This window comes from Amblyomma maculatum, chromosome 8, assembly GCF_055883805.1.
Source record: "Amblyomma maculatum isolate TAMU_Amacu chromosome 8, ASM5588380v1, whole genome shotgun sequence".
Taxonomy (NCBI): Eukaryota; Metazoa; Arthropoda; class Arachnida; order Ixodida; family Ixodidae; genus Amblyomma; species Amblyomma maculatum.
In genome coordinates this window covers 1,358,020-1,385,255 of record NC_139351.1, presented here as the reverse complement: position 1 = coordinate 1,385,255, position 27,236 = coordinate 1,358,020, and the positions used below count along the sequence as shown (strand labels likewise).

The 27,236-nt window shown below is 46.2% G+C and overlaps 1 protein-coding gene across 5 annotated transcripts in view; it reads left to right on the top strand.

Moving 5' to 3' along the window:
• Positions 1-27,236, top strand: part of LOC146180432 (receptor-type tyrosine-protein phosphatase T-like) — a 680,195-nt gene that overhangs the window by 366,839 nt on the left and 286,120 nt on the right. For all 5 annotated transcript variants that reach the window (XM_084576027.1, XM_084576026.1, XM_084576025.1 and 2 more), the window contains 2 exons: positions 9,580-9,805; positions 17,061-17,369. In XM_084576027.1, coding sequence (XP_084432153.1) covers positions 9,580-9,805; positions 17,061-17,369 — 535 coding nt within the window. The remainder of the gene's footprint in view (positions 1-9,579; positions 9,806-17,060; positions 17,370-27,236) is intronic.

Here is a 27,236-nt window from a genome sequence, read left to right as displayed (position 1 = left end):
GTTGGCTGATCTACGCACGTGTGGTCTTTCCTATATATTGCCGGTCTTTTCAGTGCAATAAACCAGATGTAGTAGCGCTTGTCCCATGGCCCCCCTTTTCTCTCGTGTGCGTGTGTGTTTTTCTGCGCTAAGAATGCCATCTGAAGCTGAAAACCATCTAGCCCGTCTAAAAGTTCTTTTTGAACCATTTGCCTGCATCTCCGGGCCCTTTTCTGTGTGAAGTTTCCTCCTCGTCGTCTGTTACGATCAATACGCTCGTGTCGCTCTTAGTTGCATCAACGTGCCGCGCAAGGTGCCGTCTTTGCCAAAAAAGTAACCGAGCAGCCCAGCCGGCTGGCGGAACAAGCTCAGGGCCGAGCCGCGGCGGGGCGGTCGCCCTGAGTGGCTGCTGCTCGCCGGCTGCGAGTGTAAGCTTGCTGACGTAAGGCTGTTTCCTCGCTATCTTTCTTGGGATGATAAAATGTAAGCGGGTAGCATGTGCGGCACACGATTTGGTTCTTTATAACGCTATGCTAGTCATGGAGGGCGCTGTGCACAGCAAAATTCGCTCAACGCTGATTTTGGGCTGGCATTGTGAAGCTGCGCTCTTCGTTAGAACGCCTTACATGTGGAATCCCAGTACACAGCTCCCGTAGATGAAGTGATTCGAAAAGTTAGCCCAGTCAGAAAGGGTATGATAGAAACCTGAGTTTGGTTTTTCCCGCGATTCCTAGTCTGCGATGATGACACTTCGCTGAGCTAGAGAGGAAATAAAACGAGGCAATCTTTTCCGCTGTTTCTGTTCTTGGCCATGTAGTGAGGCGAATCCATTAATGTCGCATTTCCCGCCGCTTGTTAACGCACAGATGTGCGTAATGGTTTTCGCCGTTGCAACGCCAAACTGAATACCGAAAATCTGAACAGGGATTTGCAAGTGCTTCAAAAAATATTTGGCAATACCGAATGAGTGATGCAATGTTTCCTAGCATATGATCCTCCAGAAAGCCTTCCTATTGCGAATGATGCCTACGAAGACGTTTTTCTTCCACTTGCATTGAAATGCCCCCCGAATTAAGCTTCACCATTTTGCGGCCAGGGAGTTCAGTAAGGAGTCTCAGGCTTACCAGCTTGATTTTGTGTCGCAGTTGACGGTTCTATTCCAGTAACTTATTTATCGAGTCACCGATGCACCACTCTGCCAGCGGGCATAAACTACCAATCAAGTCGCTAGATAATAAATACTAACGCAAAAGTAGTTCGCAGTCCAAATGAAATGCCACTGTGCGGATTTCTTTGCATTTCCACGACATATTGCTGTTAGGTTGGTCGCATGATGTTCTCTCGTGAAATTAAAAAAAACGAAACGGCCACACTTATTGAGAAAATGGGCGACAACGTAATCACCAATGCGGGAAACACTACGCGCTTTTTTTTACGTTACCAAATAACGGGGAAGAAGGTGTGCAGCAAGAGGGGCACCTGAAACATTTGGAAGTCTTATTTTGTTCTCCTTCAGGTTGACTTAGCGTTACAGCAAATCCGGTAGTGGTCACAACAGATAACTAGGAACCGCAGGGAAAGTGCAACGAGTATTCGAAATCAATTCCTCGCCATACTTCCCGGATAATCCAAACGAGTCGAACAGTATGCATTTGTCCATTCGTTGCAGCTACGGGAGCACTGTACCGATATTAAACGCGAAGGCATTCACAGCACGAGACAAAAAGGAGCATTGAGCGAGTGGGGCTGTGAGACGAAAAGGAGCACTGAGCGAGTGATGCTATGCGGAGCGCCCTTCCTCGGTAGCGCAGTGTTCTGGAGGCGCCAAATCAGACACCGCACATGATACTCGCTTACTTTTTATCATCCCAAGAAGGGGAGTGAGGCAGCATGCTTACACTCGTCACCGGAGAGCAGCGGCCAGCGACGGCGATGGTAGCGCCGCAGCCCGGCCCCGTGCCTGCTCCACCGGCCGGTTGGGCTGCTCGGTTACTTTCGGCAAAGACGGTACATCGCATTCTGCCTACGAAAGGGTCTTGTACCACCGGACGTGAGTGCCTTGTTTGGTTTTTTGAGACCGCCACTAGGGCTGCTCAGGCGTGTTTGCAGGTGCTTGAAATCTGAACTTTGGCGGCAGGTGCGACGCTGCGAATACATGTTACGAGTCCTATGTTTTGCCTTGGAGCCAGGTTGGCTGGCTGAGATTAAGCTGCGTTCGATCAATCAGCTTTCCGCCCGATTGACAGACCTTTGGTGGCGCCAAACCCTAACTCCGTGCTACTGTCTGGGAGGACCAAGAAAGGCAAGGAGCCTCAGAAAAAAGAAGGGCTGAAGGTGATAGGCGACGTGCAGGTTCCTGACGATGTTACCGAGGTACTGGAGAAAGGGCCTAAATTCAGTTTTGAGCCGCGCGTTGTAGCACAAGAGATGATTGCGCCGAACCGGCGTATTGCAGGGAAGACTAGTGAAGAGGGTGCCTTCTCGATGGGGTGGATGCCTTGATGAAGTCTACGAGCTCCAACTCTGCTAGAAAGCGCACGGATTACACAGCCAGCGTGGTTTCTGATTTTCAGCAGAATAGACTGAGACTGTCCGACAAAGAAGGTGCATTTGTGGTTGTCACGGGGGAGAAATACCGAAAAAGGGGGGATGAAGCTATTTCCAAGAACTTTGTGCCTGTGAAGTCCAGTGAGACCAGAGTTAATGAAAGGCTGTGGGGTTGTGCAAAAGTTTGGAACTCGGCAAGTTGGCTAACGCGATTGGTGATACCAGGTGTAACTCCTTATCGTTTTTTTCTCACAGCCAAAACACACAAACCGGGTGTACCTTTTTCGATCTGTGGTCAGTGAGAATGGTACCTGGCACCATGTCCTGAGTTTGTTTCTTAAAAAACACCTACACACCCTTAGTGTCTATGACCCCTTCCTGACAAAGAGTTCGATCGATGTTGTTAGTTTTCTTAAGAATTATAATGCATTAATACCGTTTCATGGGCTAGTTGGTTCATATTTGTATTTGTATTTGTCCCGCGCCTTTGTCCCGTCTTCTTTCTAAGAAAAGGCGCGTTTGTCCCGTCTTCTTTCTTGTGGTGTATTTATTTCTGGGCAGTTTTTCACAGTACAAAGTTTTCTTAAGAATAAGGCAGATGTCGGTTACTTGTTTTCAGTACATGTGGAAGATTTGTTGTATTCGGTGCCACATGCAGAACTGTTCAGCTGTGTGAGAAATGCTATTGAGGAAAGCGGGGCTACGCATTTTCAGAATTCTTCGGGTTTATCTGTGGATTGTTTTTTAGGCCTGCTGGAGTTTTATCTAGGGGTCACTTTCATTTCATTTGACAACCGATTTTATCGTCAACGTCAAGGCATATGCACAGGGTCCTGCTTCGCCCTTGTGTTATGTAATATATTTTTTGCTTTTATTGATCGCGACCTGGAACAGAATGTTTATGGGCAGGGGTTTTAAAAACTTTCAGATATGTTGATGATTTTTTAGCAGTCTTAAGAAAACAGGCTCGCATCGCCTACACAAGTGCTGTGCTCAGTGTTTTATCTTGTTTTTGTGATAATGGTAAGGGGTTGGTTTATACGCACGAACTCCCTTTACAGGATTCGCTGCAGTTTTTAGACATTAAGGTTAACTTCGGCGGTAATCATGTATGTTGGGAATACGCACCGCGGGCACAATAGGCTCCGCTTCCGTATGAGTCGGCCCATTCTAAAACAGCTAAGAGGGCCGTTGCTAGCCTTTGCCTAGAGTCCGCACTCGTGAAGTCGTGCCCGCATGCCATGGCTTCGAGTTTAAGGAGACAGGTCGAGCGGGTGCATACAGCAAGCTTCCCCTTCCGCGGTCGTCACGTCGGTCATAGAAGGTCTGGTCAAAACGACAAAAAAAAACCGTGTCAGGAAAGCTGGAAGAGCGGAGTAGGACTACGGTTAAACCTGAAGTGGTGCCGTATGTCCACAAGTTATCCCACAACATCAAAAAGGTGGCGAATAGACATGGTGTACCTTTCGTGTTCTCCGCTCCCCAGAAACTTTCAAAACTCTGCTCACGTGTCATGCGTGTAGACAGAAGGCCCGCCTGCGGTGTTAGGCATGAGAAACGATTTGTGGAATGCCGCAAGGGGGTCGTGTATGAGATCACGTTGACTTGCGGGAAGGTTTACATAGGCCAGACAGGCAAATGTGTTAACGACCACGCGGCGCAACATTTTCGCTCCTTGAGCTCCGACAAGGGCGCTAGGCTCCCTGAGCCCTGTGCTGGATGCAGTAGGTATGAGCCGCGGCTGAACGAGATACCGATTCTGGGCAGAAGCGTAGATAAGAAGGCGCGTGAACTCCTTAAAGCTTTTCATATAAGAAAGAGGGGGGATGGGTGTGTTAGTGACATGTCTGTCGCTCTGTTGGGGGCAGAAATGCGATTTCTTGAGCGGTTTCGGTGAAGGGGGCGTGTTGGTTGATCTATGCATGTGTGGTCGTTGCTGTATACTGCAGGTCTTTTCACTGCAATAAACCAGATGTAGTAGCGCTTGTCCCGTGTCCCTTCTTTACTCTCGTGTGCGTGTGTGTTCTTTTGCGCTAAGAATGCCGTCTGAAATCGACACATATGCCACACTTTCTGGCTGAACGGACTTTATGGTCACAAGATAATCATAAACGTACCTAAAAATGTCCACATTGTCACCAGCCAAATCATTCCCCACTGTCTTATCGACTTGGCTAAGGAAAATGCTGCTGAGCACAGGTGCTACTGTTGACCCTATAGAAACAGAGGACGTTTGTAAGAGTGCGTGGTTCTACCAAGCGACATACGTATTCTTGAAATAGAAACTGTGGAGTTCCAGAAAGGACGCGGTAGAAATCCGGCATCTCTCTTGAAACCCGTCCTCATCATTTAGATCTTCAATGGATTGCTGTACATACTTTAGAAGATGACCATTGTTTGATAAAAAACGCACCCGGACTTAAATTTACGCACGAAATTCCTCAGAATAACATACTGCAGTATTTGGACCTACGGCTGACCTTTTGAAACATCACACGTGTGCTGGCAATATTCCTCTCGGAGCGAGAAGCCCCTGTTGGACTACGAATCTTGTCACTTGAAGTTAGTGAAAAAAAACGGGATAGTAACTGGATGCATGAGTATGGCGTTAAAAAAGTCTTGCTTTTACAAAATGAGCGATAGCCTCACAGCTCAGGTACACCGTTGTAGGCCATCAGGTTTCTCCGACCTTGTTCTTGTTTCTTGTACAGGAAAGATCCTCAAAGAACTTAACAACTCTTAGTGACTCGCAGCAGCGCACCGGTCCTGATAATTGTAGAAAAAATATGGTTATGATGCCATACGTTCATATCCTTTCACACAGATTTAAGAAAGTGGGGGCCAAATATGGCTGCAACGTGTGTTCTCTAAGCAGAATGATCATTTCGGCTAGCTGGTAAACATTATTAATTTTAAAACATCGAGAACCACGGTGGACAAGGACAAGAAAGATACGAGACAAGCGCTGTGGTTCTTTTTTTTTACAAATAAAATAAAATAAAAGTCACGGGCAGCGCTAGTCCCGTGTCTTTCTTGATCTTGTCCACCGTTGTTCGCGCTGTTTTGTAACTAGGTTGTGTGGTCGGGTCCTAATCAGATCGATAAGGTTGGAGGGTAGAAAGATAGAATAGACAAGAAAAGCGGTTGTAATATAATCATAAACACGAGTTCTAAAGTCTGAAGTTGCTGTGGCATACCAGAATCCTATGTCATGTGGCCACACATGTATTGGCCAGACAGGCCGGTGTCTCGACGTACGGCTTTCGGAGCACCAAATTCTTTAGGTAAAGGTTTAGCAAATTTTACTAAACATTGTCTAGAGTGTCAATGCACTCCGTTCCTCGTCGATGCCGAAGTCCTGTTCGTTCATAATGATGGTGTCACAAGAGAAGGGCATATCATATCGTTAGGAAGAGAAATCGTTGTGTCAGCTTGGAATTAGTAGCCTTATATCTCATGAGGAGATTGATATTTGGTAAACAGGTGGGAATGACGCTGATCGCCTGTGCGGATATGACTCGCTTTAATCACATTAAAAGAGCATTTCTGATAGGGAGCATTCGCGCATGCTTGACGTCTGCCTTTATGAGACTTCGTTTTTTCCAATAAAGACAGTTGCAAGTTTAGCGCCGTGATTGCCTTTTCCCTCTTCTGGTGTCTTCGAGCGCGCTATTTATTATTAAGGTGCATAACAAGTCGCCCAAACTGCCGTTCTACTGACCTAATTGTGCTGTAAATACGAAGCGCCACAAAACGCCCGTCTGAAGGCCGGAACAATGGTTTTGCGCACATGGCACATATATTAACATGGCTAGGCAACTCTTCGTAACGTCGCGCAAATCACGTTTTCTTCTATCCTTCAGCACACAAACAGCGTCTGCAATGAGTGAATGCGAAATGTGAATTACGTCATTTCCTTAATATACCAACTAAAACGTTTTCAAGGGGATATTTCTCACATAAAATATTTGAGAGGGTATTGTCAGTGCGAAATTTTAAAATGGCCCGACTATCAGTTTCTCAACGTAATTTATTGCGTTTTTACCCCGATAGAAGCCTATATTCGAAGGACACATTGAAAGCTTATTTCTGTCACATCGCGCACACTACGTGAGCCGTGAGCGTTTGCGAAAAAACGAAGTGTTTATTGAATGATGGACGAGAGTGGAGAAGGTAATCATGAGCTTAATATAGCTTGGTTTACTTTTTTTAAAGTACGCAGGAGCAGTGTATTCTTCGCGCATATGAATTGTGAAGACTGCATTTGTTTGCTTAAATACACCTGACGGATGTTTTATAATCGGGCATCTCGAAATTTTCACTTTGTGCGACGATTCTTAAAAATCCCTGACTCCATCCAGACGCGCACGCATGCATGGCAGAGGCTTTGCTGGCTCTTTGTGTCTCCTGGCCTTACGCGAGGACAAAACGTCTTTTGAATACGTTCCATAGCTTGCACTGCACCGTTTGCCGGTTTATGTGAAACCCTGCGCAACCTGTTTCTTTACGTTGGAAAAGTGAAGACAGGCATTTCTCTTCAGGCTGCGTCGGTAATGAGGAAACTAAAACACGGTTCGTAATTATATTAGCGGAAAAAGACTTGCCAGTACGCACTTTCAAATGAAGGCGGATTCCATCAAAGATGACTAGCAACTGCAAGAGATCTCCCATGCTCGCATTGTAAGCAGCCCATACGGCAGAGCAATGTAGAAAGTTGAGGTTTTCTCATCTCACGGGGATCGCCTTTGTCTGCGCTTTTAGCTTTCCAGCAAGAGTAAAATGAAAGCAAATGTGACCATCTCTTCTCGCAGCACTTCATTGCATACAACCCGTCCACGTTGCCTTTCTAACACTGTAGGGAGTTTTGTGTATCTCTTTTTAACTGGCAATGGACAAGCCTAGTGCCAATCCAACGTTTTGAAGATTTCTCTTTGAGCAGAATGCCGATGAAATGGTTTGTCATATCAGTGCCAATAAGAAATTCCTTGTTGAATTACACAAGGAAATGTCATGGGAACATCTGATCTCTTTCCTAAGTTGGGCCAGCGAGGGCCCGCTAGATTGTTATTTCTGGCACTGAATATCTATAACGTGCAACGGAATGCACTGGCGCCTTAAAGGACACACACTAAAACCACACTACGTTGTATTCATGGGAATATATTGTTTTGCTCCGTGCCTTTCTATAAAATGTAATGTTTGCTCGTCGTCTGTTAACAAAAGAATGAACTGGACTTTGGCAAGTAAATCACAGTCACCATTCGAAATGGCTTCGTTACCTTTGAAAGAAACACAAGTTTTAGTATCCTTCAAGCGCTTGCAGGTCATTACTAAGAAACATTTTGGTACCCAGCCAGCTTCTATCATGCACAGATGTTTAGTTATTTTCCTTTTAGCTAATCTCTGATTATCAGGGCAATATCTTTCCATAATTTGGGTATTTTACAAATGTTCAATTATATTTTAAGCTCAACCAAATTTTAACTCTGAACCTGTATCTTTACGTTATCTCCATGCATTTAAACCGCCAACATTCCTATTGCTTTCTGCTAGTTTTTACCGCTCCTTGCTTTATGTAGAGAATAGCCCATTGGACAATGCATCTCTGTTGGTAGCCACATCTCGATAGACACTGTTCATTCTATTGAACCATTATTCGTTGTTCCTAGTGCGAATTTCCCAACAGCGCACATTCGTCACCTTTCTGGCTAAATCTGTTTCTTTAGCTTAGCGCTCTAAGGCAGCCTGATCTATCGGTATTATCGAAGATCCATCGGTTCCCGCTTAAACATTCTATTTTCTATACAGCTATCGAGCCGCTGGATTACTTCTCTGTGCACTTGGCGTGAAGTTTAGAGTGCTTCATTTTTCGTTCCGGTGGCCTGCACACTTCCTAGTTAACTTGGTAGTACATTTATATCACTGTGAGTGAACGTCATTTCATCAAGTATTTGAATACATTGGTCGTCCATCTGTAACCACCCATTTTCTTCAGGTGTTCTTCAAAAAATATATTTTGCTCTGAGCCTCCACTGGTGAAATTAGTTACCAATTCATGTTTCCTCGTTCTGAGGTATTTGTAATTTTCAGTGCCCATCTGGTGCTGATCTAACACCAGCTGTCTGGTTTATTTTTAACCGTGGCTGAACTCTTGCCTATGAAAGCGCATTCCGAAAAGTCACCCCAGATAGCGTCATCTCTCCCCAGAAACGTTTAAATATATCAAACCAGGCATATTTCTTTGTGCTCCAATATTGCAGCGTTTCTCTTTCAGGCGTTGGGTGAGCTTGCTTGCGTTTGTGACGCTCGCTCATAGAAAACTCTCAGGCAGGAATCTCTACGACAGACAGCTAGAATCAGCAACCCTGAAAATCAAATATGTCGCCGAACGATGGTTCGTCCGGAAAAATACAAAATGTAACCAAACACTGAAGAAACCTCCACTTTATGTTGACTTCTTGAGCTAGTCCAATAAGTGGTATATATGTAATATTTGAAATATAATTCTGAAGAGAAAAAAACAATAACAAACACTAGTCTTTTCATGTCAGCCGGTAAGTTTTTTTCACCCCATCAGGGATCGTTGCAAGGAATAATAGTCAAGCATCTTCATGTAAAAATCTTCAGTAAAGAGGCAACGTCGCTATTTTAACCGTGCCGTATTAACCCGGCGCCTGCTGCACCATGTTCGGATATCGTTCTAAGTGCTCATGCGCTTGAAGCCGCAAAGAGCAGGGCATTCATCGGAATTTGCGTAAGACAGCATAAGTGAGCAAAGCACGCCAAGTCGCTCGTTATCAACAATTTGGAGACACTAAATGCAGAAATAATTACGGTCAAATTTTTCTAGGAACTCGCTTTTACTTCTAACTCACGTACAAATGCAAACATTATACAGCATATGGCAGAGCGTGCGAACCTATTGTGTGTGTCTAAATCTCGTGTCCAAGGAGTCTCGATTCGTCAGTTAAGATGCAAGTCGCAGTTTGTTTAAGACACTTTACGATTCAATAATTGTTTGAGCATGACAAGAACCTCATTTTCTGCCTTCAGAATCCAGCCCGGCGATTCTGGAACTGCTGGAGTGTCAACGTTGTACTTGAAGTAAACGCAAAAACCACAGAATTCAACTTGACGGCTTCTGGAACGACATCAAATGACATTTACACGATTCCAGTGACTCCGTATACATCAGCGAAAATTCGGTTACGACTGAGGACGCCGGACAACAAGTACAGTACTTGGACAAACACCAAATCCGTGGTGTCAGCAGAAGATGGTAAGAATCCAACTATGTTTCAGTGTGTTTTTTACACACAGGATCATTAGAGGCTCTTATTTGGGGTCAAGCAGCAAAATTTTCTAATTAAAATATTTACGAAAGCGCCTCGTCATCATCAGCCTGACTGTTTCCACAGCAGGGCGAAGGCCTCTCCCACATTTCTCCACTTAACCCGGTTCTGTGCTAGCTGCATCCACTTGACCCCTTCGAACTTCTTAACCTCATCCGCCCACCTAACTTTCTGCCGCCCCCTGCAACGCTTTCCTTTCCTTGGAATCTAGTTTGTTACCCCAAGCGACCATCGGTTATCCTCTCTTCGCACTACATGTCCTGCCCATGTCCATTTCTTCTTCTTTATTTCCGCTAGAATGTCGGTAACTTGACTTACTTATCTGACTCACTCTGCACGCTTCCTATCTCTTAATTTTACCCCTACCATTTTTCGTTCCATAGCCCTCTGGGTTGTCCTCAACTTAAGTAGAACTCTCTTGGTTAGCCTCCACGTTTCAGCCCCATAGGTGAGTGCAGGCAAGGTGCAACTGTTGTATACTTTCCTCTTGAGCGATACCGGTAAGCTGCTAGTCATAATCTGCGAGTGCTTGCCAAATGCGCTCCATCCCAATCTTATTCTTCTTGTTATTTCCTTTTCATGGTCCGGATCTGCGGTTACTACCTGTCCTAAGTAGATATATTCGCCTACTACTTCCAGTATTTCGCTACCTAATGTAAACTCCTGTTCCTTCCCGAGGCTGTTGAACATTACCTTAGTCTTCTGCATATTGATTTTCAAGCCTACCTTTCTACTTTTCCTGTCTAGGTCATCAATCATTATTTGCAATTCATCCCCCGAGTTGCTTAGCAAGGCAATGTCATCAGAAAAGCGCAGGTTACTGAGGTACTCTCCATGTATACCCTTATCTCTAACTGCTCCCATTCCAAGTCTCTGAATACTTCCTCTAAGCAAACTATGAATAGTACTGGGGAGATTGTGTCTACTTGCCTAACAGCTTTCTTTATGAGAATTTCGTTACTTTCTTTATGCAGAACGATAGTTGCTGTGCAGCCACTATATATATCTTCCAGCACGTTCACGTACGGCTCGTCTACCCCCTGATTTCGCAACGCCTGCATAACCGCCGAGGTTTCAACTGAGTCAAATGCTTTTTCGTAATCAATGAATGCTATGTATAAGGGCTGGTTATATTCCGAGCATTTTTCTAAAACCTGATTGATGGTATGGATATGATCGATAGTAGAGTACCGTTTCTTAAAACCAGCTTGATCCTTTGCTTGATTGCAGTCTAAAGTGGTCCTGATTCTATTGGCGATTACCTTATCAAATATATTACACGTAACAGACAGTAAGCTGATTGGTCTGTAATTTTTAAGGTCCTTAGAGTTCCCTTTCTTATGAATGAGGATAGTGTTTGCATTCTTCCATGGTTCCGGTACCATCGATGACGCCTGGCACTGCGTATACAGGGTGGCCAGTATTCTAGCACGATACCCCCCCCCCCCCCCTGTCCTTCAGCAAATCTGTAGTTATCTGATACTCTCCAGCTTATTGCCCCTTTTCATAATTTCTGACGCTTTCTTGACCTTGTCCTTCGTCACTGGTTGAATGTCTGACTGTTTTTCCCTACCGCCAATCTCATTACGGTCCTGACTACTTTGGCTGCTCTATATAGAACTCTGTATCTGTAGAGAACTCCTCGGTTACTTAGACTATCTTGTCCATATTCATGATGACGTTGCCAGCCTTGTCCCTTATCGCATACATCTGGTTTTTGCCTATGCCATATTTCTTCTTTTCCGCTTTAAGGCTTCCCCCGCTCTTTACAGCATGTTAAATTTTCTTTTTGTTATACTTCCTTATATCGGCCACCTTGCGCTTACTGATTAGCTTTGATATCTCGGGCAATTCGATCTGGTCTGTTGAATTTGAAGCTTTCATACTCTGGCCTTTCTTAATCAAATCTTTCGTCTCCTTAGACAGCTTACCGGTATTCTCTCTAACTATCCTGCCGCCTACTTCTACCGCGCACTCAGTAATGATATCTCTGAAATTATTGTTCATTGCTTCTAGGGTAATGTCGCCATCCTCGGTTAGAGCTGAATATCTATTCTGTAGCGAGATCCTGAACTCTTCTGCCCTCCCCCTCACCGCTAATACGTTGATTGGTTTCTTTCTTGCTAATCTGTTGCGTTCCTTCTTCCGATTTAGACTAATTCGGGACCTCCTCATCCTGTGGTCACTGCATCGCACTTTCCCGATTACCTCTACATCTTGCGTAATGGCGGGGGTTGAACACATTATGAAGTCGATTTCATTTTTAGTCTCTCCGTTAGGACTTCGCCATGTCCATTTCCGGTTCTTCCGTTTGATGAAGAAGGTATTCATGATTCTTAAGTATTGCGCTCGGCAAACTCAACTAGTAACTCCCCCCTGGTATCCTTAGAACCTAAGCCATAGTCACCTACTGCGTGGTCTCCTGCCTGTTTTTTCCCTACCTTGGCATTGAAGTCGCCCATTAGTACAGTATACTGCGTCTTTACTTTTCGCATTGCCGATTCTACATCTTCATAGAAGCTTTCAACTGCCTGGTCATCATAACTACATGTAGGTGCATAGGCCTGTACAACCTTCAGTATATACCGCTTATTAAGCCTAATTACAATGCCTGCCACCCTCTCATTAATACTATAGAATTCATTTATATTACCCGTTGTATATACTTCTTTCTGGTAAGCCTCGATGACACAGTACGTGCCCATCCTTCAGTACAGTATATGCCTCATTCGGCCTCCAAACATCACTAAGCCCTATGACATCCCATTTCATGCCCTCTAGTTCCTCTAACAGCACTGCTAAACTAGCTTCACTAGCTAGGGTTCTAACGTTAAACGTTGCCAGGGTCAGTTTCCAATGGCGACCTGTCCAGTGGAGTAAGGAATTCTTAGCACTCCCTGCGGCGTCACAGGTCTCACCGTCGCCGGGGTGAGTTGTTCCGCAGCCCCTGGTGACAGAGGGCCGGGATTTTATGGAGCTTATCATGAGAGATGCATAGCATTCATTGATTACGAAAATGCATTTGACTCATTTGAAACCTTGGCGGTGATGCAGGCATTGAGAAATCAGGGGTAGACGAGCCGTACGTAAAAGTGCTGGAAGATATATATAGTGGCTGCGCAGCAACAATAGTTCTGCATAAAGAAAGTAACAAAATTCCTATAAACAAAGGTGTTAGGCAAGGAGACACAATCTCCCCAGTACTTTTCACAGCTTGCTTAGAGGAAGTATTCACAGACTTGGAATGGGAGCAGTTAGGGATAAGGGTAGATGGAGAATACCTCAGTAAGCCGCTATTTGCTGATGACATTGTCTTGCTAAGCAACTCGGGAGATTAACTGCAAATAATGATTGATGACCTAGACCGGAAAAGTAGAAAGGTAGGCTTGAAAATCAATATGCAGAAGACTAAAGTGATGTTCAACAGCCTCGGGAAGGAACAGCAGTTTACATTAGGTAGCGAAGTACTGGAAGTAGTAGGCGAATATGTCTACTTAGGACAGGTAGTAACCGCAGATCCGGACCATGAAAAGGAAATAACAAGAATAAGATTGGGATGGAGCGCATTTGGCAAGCACTCGCAGATTATGTCTAGCAGCTTACCGGTATCGCTAAAGAGGAAAGTATATAACAGTTGTATCTTACCTGTACTCACCTATGGCGCTGAAACGTGGAGGCTAACCGAGAGAGTTCTACGTAAGTTGAGGACAACCCAGAGGGTATGGAACGAAAAATGGTAGGGGTAACATTCAGAGATAGGAAGCGTACAGAGTGGGTCGGAGAAATAACTCATGTTACCTACATTCTAGTGGAAATTAAGAAGAAGAAATGGACATGGGCAGGACATGTAGTGCGAAGAGAGGATAACCGATGGTCGCATAGGGTAACAAACTGGATTCCAAGGGAAGGAAAGCGTGGCAGGGGCGGCAGAAAGTTAGGTGGACGGGTGAGATTAAGAAGTTCGCAGGGGTCAAGTGGATGCAGCTAGCACAGAAGCGGGTTAAGTGGAGAAATATGGGAGAGGCCTTCGCCCTGCAGTGGGTATAGTCAGGCTGCTGCTGCTGCTGCTGATGATGATGATGATGATGATAATGAGAGAAGAAAACGCTATATTGTAATAAATCGGATAAATGATTTGTGATTTTTTGTTTAACGTGCCAAAGTGACTCAGGCTACGTGCAACGCCGTAGTGGAGGGCTCTGGAAACCCCCTGGGGTCTTTTACGTGTGCTGACATCACGTAGAACTCGGGCGTCTAGCTTTTCGTCTGCATCGAAAAGCGGCCACCGAAGCCGGGATTCGATCCTGCATTCTTGAGCACAGCGCTCTAGCGCCCTAGCCACAGCGTCCCCACGGCGGGATTAAGCTCGATAAATAATCATGTCAAACGGTAAGGCTTATAATTGCTGAAATTACAGAGGTTAATACGTTTTAAAAGTTTGGCACCTGGTAGAGTAGGGTGCTGTCAAGATGAAGGTTTTGGGGTGCTTGTTTAAAGCGAAAGTCTTGCTTGCATAGCGGCGCCGATTCTACTGCAAGAATGACCCTGACAGCGTGACGCGCTCGCTCGGCAGGTGCGCCTAACTACGCGAATCACCGCTGGCTCTTGGCTGTTATTCGCTTTATAATAAGCATGGGCGCTGTTTCCCAGAGCCATGGAAGAAACGACTGCAGGTGCTATCAAGGCCGATCTCATGATAGCGAAACTTGAATACAGCCCGTGGGGAGCGACTGAGTGAGGCACGAGTTTCTTTGCATCGCCACGTCACCGTGACAAGTGTTCCAAGTACTAGTGCTAATAAAAAACAAGCAAAAAACATGACGTCATAGTGACGTATGCTTGGCAAGGATTTTGAATCTTTTTTCTCGTCGACACGAGAGACAAGGACAACGGCGACGGAGACTGAATGCTAAGTCGGCAAAAAACTGACCCCGTAACTGTTGTGGAAATTTAGTTTGTCAGAAATTTTGATTGTCAATTAAAGGCAACTCTTGGTGTGGAACAGGGTCTACACTTGGCCGACTTCTCCTAGCATTGTTCAGTCTCCGTCGTCCTTGGCCTGCCTTTCAATGAGAGTCATGAAAATGCATGTAGTTTTACACAGCTGATTGCACGGATGTACACAGCGTGTACATCTTTTTTCGTGTGTATAGTTATCGACAAGATAAATTGTGCACAGCTATGTGCCCACAGACTCAAGGCATTCAAGTGGGAGAGCACGCATGGAAACGAACGTGCGGTAGTCTCCACTACATTTAATGGCAGCACTCTGCATAAATACACTACTGCATGGAAGCGTATTGTATTTAGTGAATTATTTGTTTACAAATAGCAGTCTGCTTGCACACATCATGCTGAGGCAGTAAGCTTTCCATTTGCCCAAATATTACGCAACTGAAATATGTGCATGCCACAATCCAACCCTTCACTAACATCCGCAATAAAACGTCGGACATCTGAATAGCCTCAAGTATTTAGCCTTTCGGCCTGAGTGCTGTCTTCTCATGAGCAGCCACGTAACGAAATTCTGCCTTTCTTTGCCTTCCAAACCAATGAAGTCGAACTCATGTGAAGAAGGAAAACATTTCATTATATACGGAACCGCGGCTCACTGCCAAGAATGTTCTATTGTTTCATCAAGTATGCAGCAATGGATGACTGCCGCCGTGTTTTCGTGGTTGGTTTCCGTCTAAGAAAGCTAAGCATTTGTTAATTCATTTTTTATGGATCATTTTCGGTTTCCACAGCTAAACGGTGACATCAACGTGGAGTCAAAGTAACGTGATAGATGCAAAACCTTCAACGCAATCGCTTCACCCGATGCAATTTTTTTCCTCGACGCAGACTTTATTTAACGTTGTGGTCAATTAAGGCAGTGGTAATATCGCCATTTTTGCAAATCTCTCGAGACCTAAGCATCACTGCAACCTCAAAACCGTCTCGTGGCTGCTGAATCCGAATCGATGAAAAATTCGATTATACTTTATTGAGCGGTCGTAATTCATTTATGTAACAGATTAACTACTACACTAAGACACTAAAATTACAAGGCGTAAAAAGGTAGTAAAAATTTACCTTGCTCCATTATGTATTTTAGAGTGCTTTAATTGATTATTCCTGCTAGAATAAGTTTCGCCACCAACTGCAGTTTTTTATGAATGTATTTTTTTTTCTCCGTGAGCAGGATATAGGAGGAATCAAAAGCCTGGAATGGCGCTGAACTAGGCAAAACGAAGGCTGGTGAATGCCACCTTCTCTGCTTGATATCATCGATCGTCCTCGCCGCTCGCCGTGTTACACAGAGCTTCGCTTAAGAGCTTAATGGCGAAAACCTTTCCCCGTTCTTCTCGTCTTCGTATATCTTGCGTATTTGCATAGTCATTAAAATTTTATTACTTTGTTTTCTTTGGCTTCGTCATAACGACATATGGCGGCGTCCTTATCGGGATAGCGTAGATAGCGTGGAGTGATGGTCGACTTGGTACGACATTCCTGGAAAACTTAACGCACCAGCACGAACAAGAGGGAAGACGGGACAAGATAGAGTGGTAGACGCCAGAACCTGTTGTGACACATCTCTCAGAATCTGGCGGACATGCGCCATGCGCCTAGCGGAGCTGGTACAAACATTGCGTACAGAAATATAGCGGAGCCCTCGTTTTCCCGATGCCTTTTGGATGATATTCTTTTGAACCAAAATAACAACCTTACATAACGACAACCAAGTTGGGTACATATTTTCGGATTGAAAAGCGTCAATTGCCAATTGTTTACACGCCACCTATACGCTTGAAGGTAACCGGGAGACTGCAGCATGATCAACGCTTCGGGGTTAGGGGTTACACTGATCCTGATATTTCCATTTTCGGCAGACTCTGAGACACGCGGCTGTTTTAAGATGTCATTAAACACCAAATTTATCAGTGATCGCTGAAAACTTGGACAACTGGCATTTGGCAACAATACGACTCATGTGCAATTCTCAATGAAGCCAAATTACCCGCGTTTTGCATCATGTAGCCAGAATACACTTTTGTTTTCTTTGCAGATTTTGTAATATTTCATGTTAATTACCAGCGCGAAGACATGTACACCGCCTAAAAGATAATGGGGAAGTCGGAACTCGAGAGAATTGTAAAAAACTGTTTTTCAATCGTTTATGCATTTTGCCTCTTTTTTCAGCTCCAAGTGAAGTCCAGTACGTCGAACTCAAGAAGATTGAGTCCCGCACGGTGGTGTTTGCCTGGGGTCGTCCAGAGCATGAAAACGGTGTCCTCCGCCACTATGTTGTTGTGTACGCCCCTCTGAGGTTCCTGGCTTCTGGATGCGGCCCCCTGGAAACGAAAGAAACCGAAGTCATCGTCCCACCGACACTTCTAAGCGCAAACCTAACTGGGCTGCGTCCCTACATACAGTACCGAGTTTCTGTCGCTGCTGTGACGATCCGGACAGGGAATGCTTCGGAGAAGACATTCAACACAGCTGAAGCAGGTAAGTTGTCGGGCGCAACGAGCCCGTTAGTAACATTGTTCACGAAATTTATAGTGGACGTGTTTATCAGTGGTACGTTTCCCTCACGTGTGCCTCGCTCTGGGAAACTGTACAACTCGTACCAGGAGGTAGTAGCAGTTGCTGTTAAATTTCCAAAGGCCACTGTTGTGGATAGTGCCTTTTTACGTTAGGCCAGCAGGTGGCTCTCCCTCATGTATTAATCTGGGCTAGGTGTTGACTGTGCGTAGGAAATACCCTGATTGCCCAATTCTAGTCGAAGGCGATTTCAATGCTGCACACCAAGATCGGGGGTATCCTACTTCAAGACTCTGTGGTGTGCGCCTTCGCGGAAGCATTATTTACACTTCTGAACACTTCCGACTCAGCAACACGGGCTGTTTGCAAAGCCGGACTGCCACATATGCTGGTGATCTGAGGTGGTGGTCTGGCGCTGGTACTCTCTCGTGGCGTACTAAATCTGATTGCATGGTGAGTGACCATTACCCAATCATCATCGGTGTTCATCCAGCACGAGCTTGCCGGTTACGCCATAAATGCACGGTGGGATCCACACTATTCCACATAATCTACCTGTAGAGTCGTCCCCACTGCTTGTTTATCGCATACAATGCTCGTTAGACAGGGTTAGAACTCATGGACAGATGTCGATTTATTGGTTCCTGACATCGCTCCGCTTAGTGTGTGGGCTACTCGCTGACAAGCCGAGCTGGCAGCTGCACGAGACTCTACATCAGCTCAAGCACGTACAAGAATGAACCATATCACATCTAAGGCTCGCATGTATGAACGGGATCTAGTACGACGGCAGTGACATACTTGGTGCGAGCAGTTTAATGCGAATTTATCAAATGCATCTCTCTGGCGAATTTTCCGGGCAAAAGAACATGGTCGCCGTCGCTCCGGCACTGCGATTACCACATGTTTCGCAGCTGACTTGTCTCCGGACAATTTTGCCAAAAGAAGCGGCATGGAAGCTTTTCCAATGTATGATGTGTAGCCTCCCTCAACTACAATTTCTAACGTGGCAGAAATTCTAGCACACATAGACAAACTGCCAACAGCAGAATACACCAACGGTATTGCCAGTCGTTTCTCCATTCCTCAGTTAATTCCGGCAATAGATGAGGTTAAACTAAAAACAGCACCCGGTTCGGATGCCATTCCATATGAAGTGTACAGGAACCTGAGCCACGCCGTACTCCCCCAACTTCTGAACACCATTAACAAAGAATGGCTAAAGGCTCTGTACCCAAGACCTGGAAATCAGCCATTATGATCCCAATTCCAAAAAAAGGAGAAGCGACCGATTGGCCTCGGCAACTTTCGGCATATTTCTCTAACGTCGAAAATGTGCAAGCTGACGGAAAAAATATTAACCGCACGATGGTCCTAGTGGCAGGAGCATACCGGTTTCTATCACCCCGCACAATTTGGTTGCCGTCCATCCATAGGCACTGAATATGGGCTGGGTGTTTAAGCCTGGCATGTTCTGTCATCAACCCGCTGCCGCAATGTACGCTCCATTCTCGCGATGCATGTCGAAAAGGCGTATGATAACATTAGCCGTGTCGCCATATTGAATTCTATTGGCCCACCCTGGATTTCTCTCTTAGGGTACAGAGTTTCGTAAAATCCTTCCTTGAAAACAGATTTCCAATACCGCTAAATGGCGATTCCATTGGATTTGTCCCTGTTCGCGCTGTACACTAGGGCTTGGTACTGTCGCCAACTGTTTAAAATTGCCTTAATTCCCCTTGCATGGCGCTTGCATAAAATCCCTGAAGTCAACTTTTTGCTCCATGCTGATGATATTGTTACTGGGCGGCAAGCTGATGAAGAAAGGAAACAGGACATGACTGATGGCGATGGTAGATGACGTTTAAGGAATGATGGCCGACCTAGCGCGAGCGCGCCTGCCCGCGCCAGTGCTCGCTTCTTCTTCCACGCCGGTAACACTACTCGGGGCCACCGAGCGATCGTCCCGATCGGTTGGACGAAGAAGAAGTCAGAGTTGGTCAGATATATGACATGATGATGATTTTGTGTGGACTAGTGAAGACAGAAGAGAAAGAAGGTGAGAGCTTGCCGCCATGATAGATGAATCCTGTCCCAGGAAGCTTTCGCTGCAGCGGTCGCCAGGATTTGACAGCTGGATCCCAGACACGCATCAAGCGACACAGATGTCTTTTCTCGTGTAGTGTTGTATCGGGTCGGTGGGTTCGTATGGCCGGAGTATCGGGGAGTTTGGATCCTTTGGTCAAGTCTTTCATGCGCTGTGTCTTGTGATGCGTCCTTGCTTGTTCGTGGCGTCTCGGATCGCTGAGGGTCGGAACGTCGAGCTATTTGTCTCAGGGCGGGGGACTGGGCAGGGGGGAACGGCGATGTCGTGTCGGGTCTGGCTGGCTGGAAAACCGCCAGGCGATGCGTCGTCCCAGGAATCCGCTGCCGACGACGCAAGAAGACACAGGACGCCCATACTCCGGGCCAGGATGATGAGTGGTGATGACGAACCCCGCATCTCCACCAAAATGTTACGGGGCGGCAAGCCGATGAAGAAAGGAAACAGGACATGACTGATGACGATGATAGATGGCGTTTAATGAATGATGGTAGACCTAGCACGAGCGCGCCTGCCCGCGCCAGTGCTCGCTTCTTCTTCCACGCCCGTAACAATATTACTGCGTGGAGTACACACCATTGACTCAAGCGGCGGTCTTACAGTCAGCCTTGGATATTACTGACAATTATTTTAAATATATTTATTTAATTATTTTATTTATTACATACTGCAGACCTTTGGGTCCAAGCAGGGGGCATAGATGTATATGAACAAGAGCAAACAACAACAACAAAAAGTGATACAAATTTACATTATATTAGTCGCACTGCATAGCCATCTGTGAGATATTGTTCCGGTGTCATATTGTCCTAGGGAAAAAGGAAAACTTAAACGTGTAAGTTCGGGCATATTGAGGTGTCAGTGAGTCAGGATGATGATGTCTTGTTAATGCAGGAGATGTATATAAGGGTTTATTGCAAGTTCGTTATTTATCAGAAGAGAAAGGAATTCAAGCCTCAGCTGTTTTCTGCGGGATTCAAGTGTGGATTTAGAATTATCTATGATTGCTTGAGAGGGTGAGTCAAACCTAACGAAGGTATTAGGTATAAAGTGAACTGCATTTCTTTGTATTTTTTCAAGGCGGTTGATATTTGACTTAGCGTGAGGCTCCCATGCTATACATGCATACACTAGCTTAGGTCCAATAAATGAGAAGTAAGAGAGTAATTTTACAGAAGTAGAGACGTTTTTGAGTTTGTGTCTCAGGAAACAGAGTTTGAGGAAGGCAGAGGAGCAGATTGTATTATTAGGCAATTTCCAGGACAGACTAGACGTTAAGGTAACACCCAAGTATTTGTAGCTGTTAGTACCGCGCAGTGGTGAAGTACCTAGGGAGTAAGACAAAATTTGTCGGTCTAGAGCTTTCCACGAGCAAAACTATGGTCACGTCAGTCGCCAACCGCTGGGGTCACCGTAAACTGCCTGCGACGGCGTTCCGTCTCCAACTATCTAAATTACCTCTTCATGAAAGTCCGACATCGAAAATTCCGGGATTGTCGATCCATCAGTCGTGTGCGGGAACCACCTGGCTTTCTGAGGTTAAAAGCAGGCAATACAGACCTTGGGATAATAAGTCGCATTGTTCCTAAATCCGGTGGCGCTCGCTCCCACGTCGCACATTTGGTGAGAGTGGTTCAGCAGCCATGCCTCATTTATCATTTATCAGCGCAGTTTCAGCACTTGACAAGAGCTCAATAGGATCGTCTGGAAGCAGTAAACAGAGAGGCTATGAAACGACCACTTGTCTCCCCATATCACACCGGTCGTAGCACTTCACGGGAATGCTCAGCTCAACACACTAGATGAACTGGGACAGCAACGCCGTGATGCTCGTAGTCTTAAGGCGACCCTTTTGCACTCACCGAGAGCACTCTGGGCCTATGCTACATCGCGCATCTTATTATCGCCGCCATCGCCAGTTCTTCCTCCATAGATTTTTGTTCAGCGAGTGGAACAATTTTACCGAACTTCATCGACCAACCACATCTTAAGCGGCATCATCCCTTCATGAAAGGATCGCAGAACATTATACAAAGCTGCACTTGCCGAAGTCACAGAGGAAAAAATAAAATAAAAATAAAACGTAACATTATGTTTTTTTCTTTTTTTTTTTCTTTTTCCTCTGTGACTTGGACGAGTGCTGTTTTCTTCAATATGCTGGATTTCCCTCGCCGGACGGGTTTCCGCCGAATCCTCAACTAACTATACAAAGCTGCCCCAAGGCTCGATAATTATATATGCAGATACCAGCGTTGACGGATGTGAAACGACAACTGCAAATCATTTTCCTTGTAGGCCGTCGCTTAATAGGGCATCCAGATGTCAATTTGCGGTACCTCCTTCTTTCTGTTCTGAGCTGATTGTAGTGCAAGACGCGCTTCCCTCTCTATTCATCATAACCTTCCTACCTACATCCAAAATTGTCCTTCGCACCGACTCCCTTCAGGCAACACGCCTGCCCCGACGCGTCAGTCGCAGCCCAGACATCTGCCAGAATATACATTGTCTAGAGGCTCGCATCTCGCAAACCGTTCGAATTGAGTGGGTCCCACGTGACCTGCTCAGTTGGCAAAGCCCTGCAGATTATGCAACCCACCAGGCGTCTTTACCCTCGTCAGTGACATGCTTCCTCAGTATGGATTATGGCACGCTGCTTCTTACCAGAAAGGAGCACCTCCGGCGCCGCACACGTGGGCTTTTTTCGCCGTATGCGGTTGCCCTCCCCAGCGGCCTCACCCGCGCTAACGAGGTTGCGGTACGGAGGATCCTGGTCGGGGTTGCCCTCACACCTGCTGTAACACGAACATGGCCTTAATACGGATATTTATAGCAACGTTCAAGAGTTCCTGTCTGCAGCGCATAAAATATTGAGGCAGATATTCACCACTTGTGGAATAAGAGCGAGTTGGCGGGCAAGTTGGTTTTGCATAGTGAAGGAAAAGCGCAAGAGACCGGACACAGTGACACGATGTGTTCGTGCTTCCTATTCCTTGCGCTGTTTCTTCACCAAATTGTTGTGTTTTAGCCCAGCATGAATTCGATGAGAATTCGGCACCTTACGGCGGTGGGCCTTTCGCGAACAACCCATCTGTTGCAGATTCACATAGGAATCGGCAATAAGAACTAAGAGAAGAAAGACGAGGTTTGGTGACTAAGCGGGGGCGCTAGCGAGAGACTGGGTGCCATGTTGGCAGATTGAGAATCGAGAGGACAGCCGGGGATTAAATGCAGGGTTAGAGGCGTCCTGGTGCCTGCCCTCCTTTGGTGCCGAAACCCTGGAGAGTAATGTGACCTCCTCCAACGATCCTTCCTGGTGTTTGCAAGAGGAACGACAACGACCCTCAGGAAGATACCAGGAGCTCCGCCATCAAACCCCACCGGACAGAGACAAGAGGACTTCAACGATACGCCATGGACCGCATCATGAGGAAGCGCGCGATTCAACGAGATTTTTAGTACTGGCTCTGCCATGAGACAAGTAACATCTACTAAAATCTACCGGATTGACCATTCTTGACCTAAAGTTTATTCACGCCAAAGTAAAAAGCTGCCAGGATGGTCTGCGCTTTCTGAGTGAGAAAATGTATGCTTTTAACGTTGACATTTTCATTCTTTATTTTGTATTCATTGGATACCTGCATGACCCATAGGGCATTACAGCAGGGGGGCTACAACTATGACTTTAAATATCATTTAGTGCGTGGTAAAAAGCATCGTTTATCGGCGTATACACAATTCTTGATGGCAAACTGTTTCATTCTTGGACATTTTTAACAAAAAAAAAAAAGCAACGCAAGACGTTACCCCTACAAAAAACTTCTCTAACTTTCAAATCGTGGTCCTGTCGCTTCGGTATATAATTTGGTGCCTCGATAAACTTTTCGCCGTTGATGCCCGTTTTAGGGTAGTAAATTTTATGAAAAACTTTTAATCTAGCGTTTCTTCTACGGTCCTTTAGCTCTTGCCATATAAGTTCATGTTTGCTTTCTGTCATGCTAAGTTTCCGTCTGTAATTTCCAAGAACAAATCGAACCGCCCTCTTCTAGATTTTTTCTATTTTGCCTATAAGGTCAGCTGTGTGAGGGTCGCAACAAACACGCACATACTCAAGCAATGCTCTAACATGACTCAAGTAGAGGTGGGTTTTTAAGTTACTTGGAAGATGACTGAAATTCCTCCTCAAGAAACCCAAAACTGACGCTGCCTTATTTGCCCCTGTTAACACGCCTGTTCCACCGTAAATCGGATGTCAAAAAGACTCCCAGATATTCAAATTCCTTGCTTGTGCCTAAGGCAATATCCCAAATTCTATACTTATACGGATGGTAAGCGCGCTTTCTTGTAAAGGTGAAGTGAACAGTTTCATTTATATTCAATGACATGTCCCAACATTGTGTTTGTGCAGAAGAGGTCACAGATGCGCAGGAGTACGATGAGATTGTCAGACGAAAGCTGATGCTCCTCAGCCGGCACATCGAAGTATTTCAGGCGCCTACTTCCGTTGCCGACAGCCGCCATTTCACAAAGCCAGCAGATGAGCTCCCTGCAGCAGCTACGCACGCAGCTTTACCGGACATTTTCACCGAACCACCTTTCCACTTGGCAAATTTTAACGGCCACCATTCTCACGCCGATGCCCGATTTCCATTTATTCGAGTCAACCTCAAAGGCTTCTACGGATGAAGCACAGTACAACGAGGCATCGCAGAAATTCGTTGATAAGAGTGATTTTAAGTGGTTCCAGGGTGATGTCAGCATTCACAGAGGAACGACTACCATGGCCACACGTATTGCAATCACGAACCTACCAAGATGGAGCTCTCCGACAGCAAAGCCAGTTACACGCATTGAACGGCGGGCAGACGCTTCTGTCCTGTGTACAGACGAGATTGATTCTTTGCCTGATGACATACCCTTGGAACGAGATTCCAAGAGAATTCAGAAGCAAACAATAGAGAAATACGGAATTGCATTCAATGACTCTGTGCAAGAGAAAGCCAACGACAGAAGCCTACCTTGAAGACCTCACAAGTAGAACTTCTGAAAATAATGTGCGGAAGAAAGACAGCTCGACAATGATTCTAGCAGACACGCCGACTTCTGTAGAGTTGCGAAAGGGGCCGAGGTGGTAAATGAAATTCTTGTCGCTCATGTTATTGCACGAACGAAAGAACGAGGTCGAGAAATGCCGCAAGCACTTATGCAGTGCGCAAGAAAGAGGAAGAAAGGCAACGAATCATCGAACAGCCTGGTAAAGTGGTGGCAAGGGTTTCGTAGGCACATAAGGAAAGCAAGGCCAGTGCCCCAAATACAAAGGCTTCAGGGGGCATGTAAAGAGTTTTATCGGCTGTGTGGTGGAAGTGATTTACGAGACTCCACTGAGATGCGGAAAAGTATATATAGGCCAGACGGGAAGATGTATTAATGATAGAATAAGGGAACATGAACAGTCCATAGAAAATAGGAAGGGGCTAATTTACCCCTGCACTGTCAGAAGTGCGAGTGTTAGCCATTCTTTATTGGTCTTAGCGGGTGCAGCACCCTGGAGTGACGCTGCATCACCGACCCGGACTGTCAACTCGGAACTGACCCCCGCACCCACACGTAACGTACCCTCATTGATATTCTTGTGGACGGAGTCTCTGTTTCTGCTCTTATTGACACTGGCGCCCACATTTCTGTTCTCAGTTCCTCGCTCCGTCAACGCCTCAAGAAAGTCCTCACACCCGCTTCTTCGTCTAGAGTTCGTGTTGCTGATGGCAATACAGCTACTGTCATTGGTATGTGTACTGTGAGAGTTGCCATTGCCAACCGCCACATACCTGTGCTATTTACAGGCCTCCCCAGGAGCCCTCAAGACGTTATATTAGAACTAGACTTTTTATCACAACACTCCGCTCTCATCGACTGTTCTTCTGGACTGATTCATCTAGACTTGCCACTCTGCGCAGTCAACAAAACTCCTGAAACTTCAACGCTCCGTCTCCGCTCCGCTTTTAGTCGCCTACACCGGAAGCCGCAGTGTATTTGCTCATGTCACCTTTTCTCTCCGTTTCGGATGGCGACTACATTGTTTGCCCCATAACCGACGTGATTCTTCAGCGTAGCATCGCTCTCCCTCCCAATATAGTGCATGTAGCGATTAACAGCACTTGTATTCCAGTCCTGAACTTCAGTTCTTTTGATCAAGTTATTCCTGAGGGCACTTCTCTCGCCGAACTGACCCCATTGTCAGAGTCTAACGTGGCTGCTATTTTACGTCACTCTATTTCTGGGGTGCCGACCCGACCTGCACCGTTCCCACCTCAGGAGGTCCGCATATCCGGCATGGTTGCTCCTGACTTGCGCCTTCTGACATCGTACAGTGATAATTTTGATTTTGGTCAAACGTCCCTCGTTACACATCGCATCGATACCGGTATTATCGATGCTTTGGATGGATCTGTCCTACTGCACAAGTGACGTCCTTTGGATGGACATGTCTGACCGCACATGTGTGGTGATGTTTTGCTAGTTTCTCTCTATGTGGCGGCCTTTGTGCTTGTTCTGCTTGGACGATGGTTGTGTTGTACTGGGACGATAGTGTTACTAGCTGCTTGGCATAGAAGATGTGTGTGGAGATGTACTAATAATAATAATTGGTTCACAGGAAGGGAAAGGCGCAATATCTGTCACACTTGTTTCTGTGGACACCTGTACCGCGCCGTGGAGATGTACTTGTGTGTAGAATTTGTGACTGTCATGACTGGACGATGTTTGAGTTCAACGGGGTGAAAGTGCTATCTTCTTGTCAAAGAAGTTGTGTGTGAAGATTGTGGGCAATTCCTCCGCCCGAGGGATGCGCACGACAAACACACAGTGGGCCGTATGACAAACATCTTTAATCTCACAGGGATCGTCGAAGTCGGTGCTAGGTCGTCGTCCGGGGGGCTGCGGCCTGCGGGTCGTCTTCCGTGCAGAAGCTCCAGGCGCGAAGCAGGAACGAGGAGGCAGGGACCAAGAAGAGCGACGGCGGCGCGAGGCTTCCTTTATAGCCCCCTCGCGCGGGACCGGTCATCCCCGAACGAGCGGGGAGAGGGAAACAGGCACCGCGCAGGGGGCATTGGGATAGTAGCGCGGCCTTCGAATGCGCGGCGCGCACGGGCCTTACGAATACGTGGTGCAGGGCCCCACAAGATGTACTTGGGTGTAGAAGAGGATGTTGTAGCTGAGAGGTAAATAGGAAGTGTGTGTTCAGATCCGTACTACAGTTGGTTGTGTGCGCCTGTGTTGTGTTTCTTCTGTAATTGTGTTTGTTGCGCCACATTTCTGTGTGCAATGACGGGAACACGCTGAAATGGTTTCAAAGAGAAAGGAACACCTGCGGAACTAGAGGCATAACTTGCAAGGCTAGTTGGTGCATTTCTTGAAGCATGTTTTAAGCGCAGAACAACGGGACACAAGGAACAGAGAGGACAGGACAAGACGCTGCCTCTACTGCCTTTGGAATTCAGAGCGCAGACGTTTGTACACTCTGTGCCCGGCAGGGAGGACATTCTTGCGTATACAATGAGTATAAGCGTCGACCGGCCCGGCGCTCTGCCTTCACAAGGGTGTGCGGTTGGAAGAGGCTCCGCTACCCATGCTGCGCCCTATCGGAGATGAAAAATTTCGAACACTTCGACCTGAAAAGGTCGCTATGACAAGAGAGAAAGGAAGCCCCAAAAAAAGGGGGCCACACATAATGG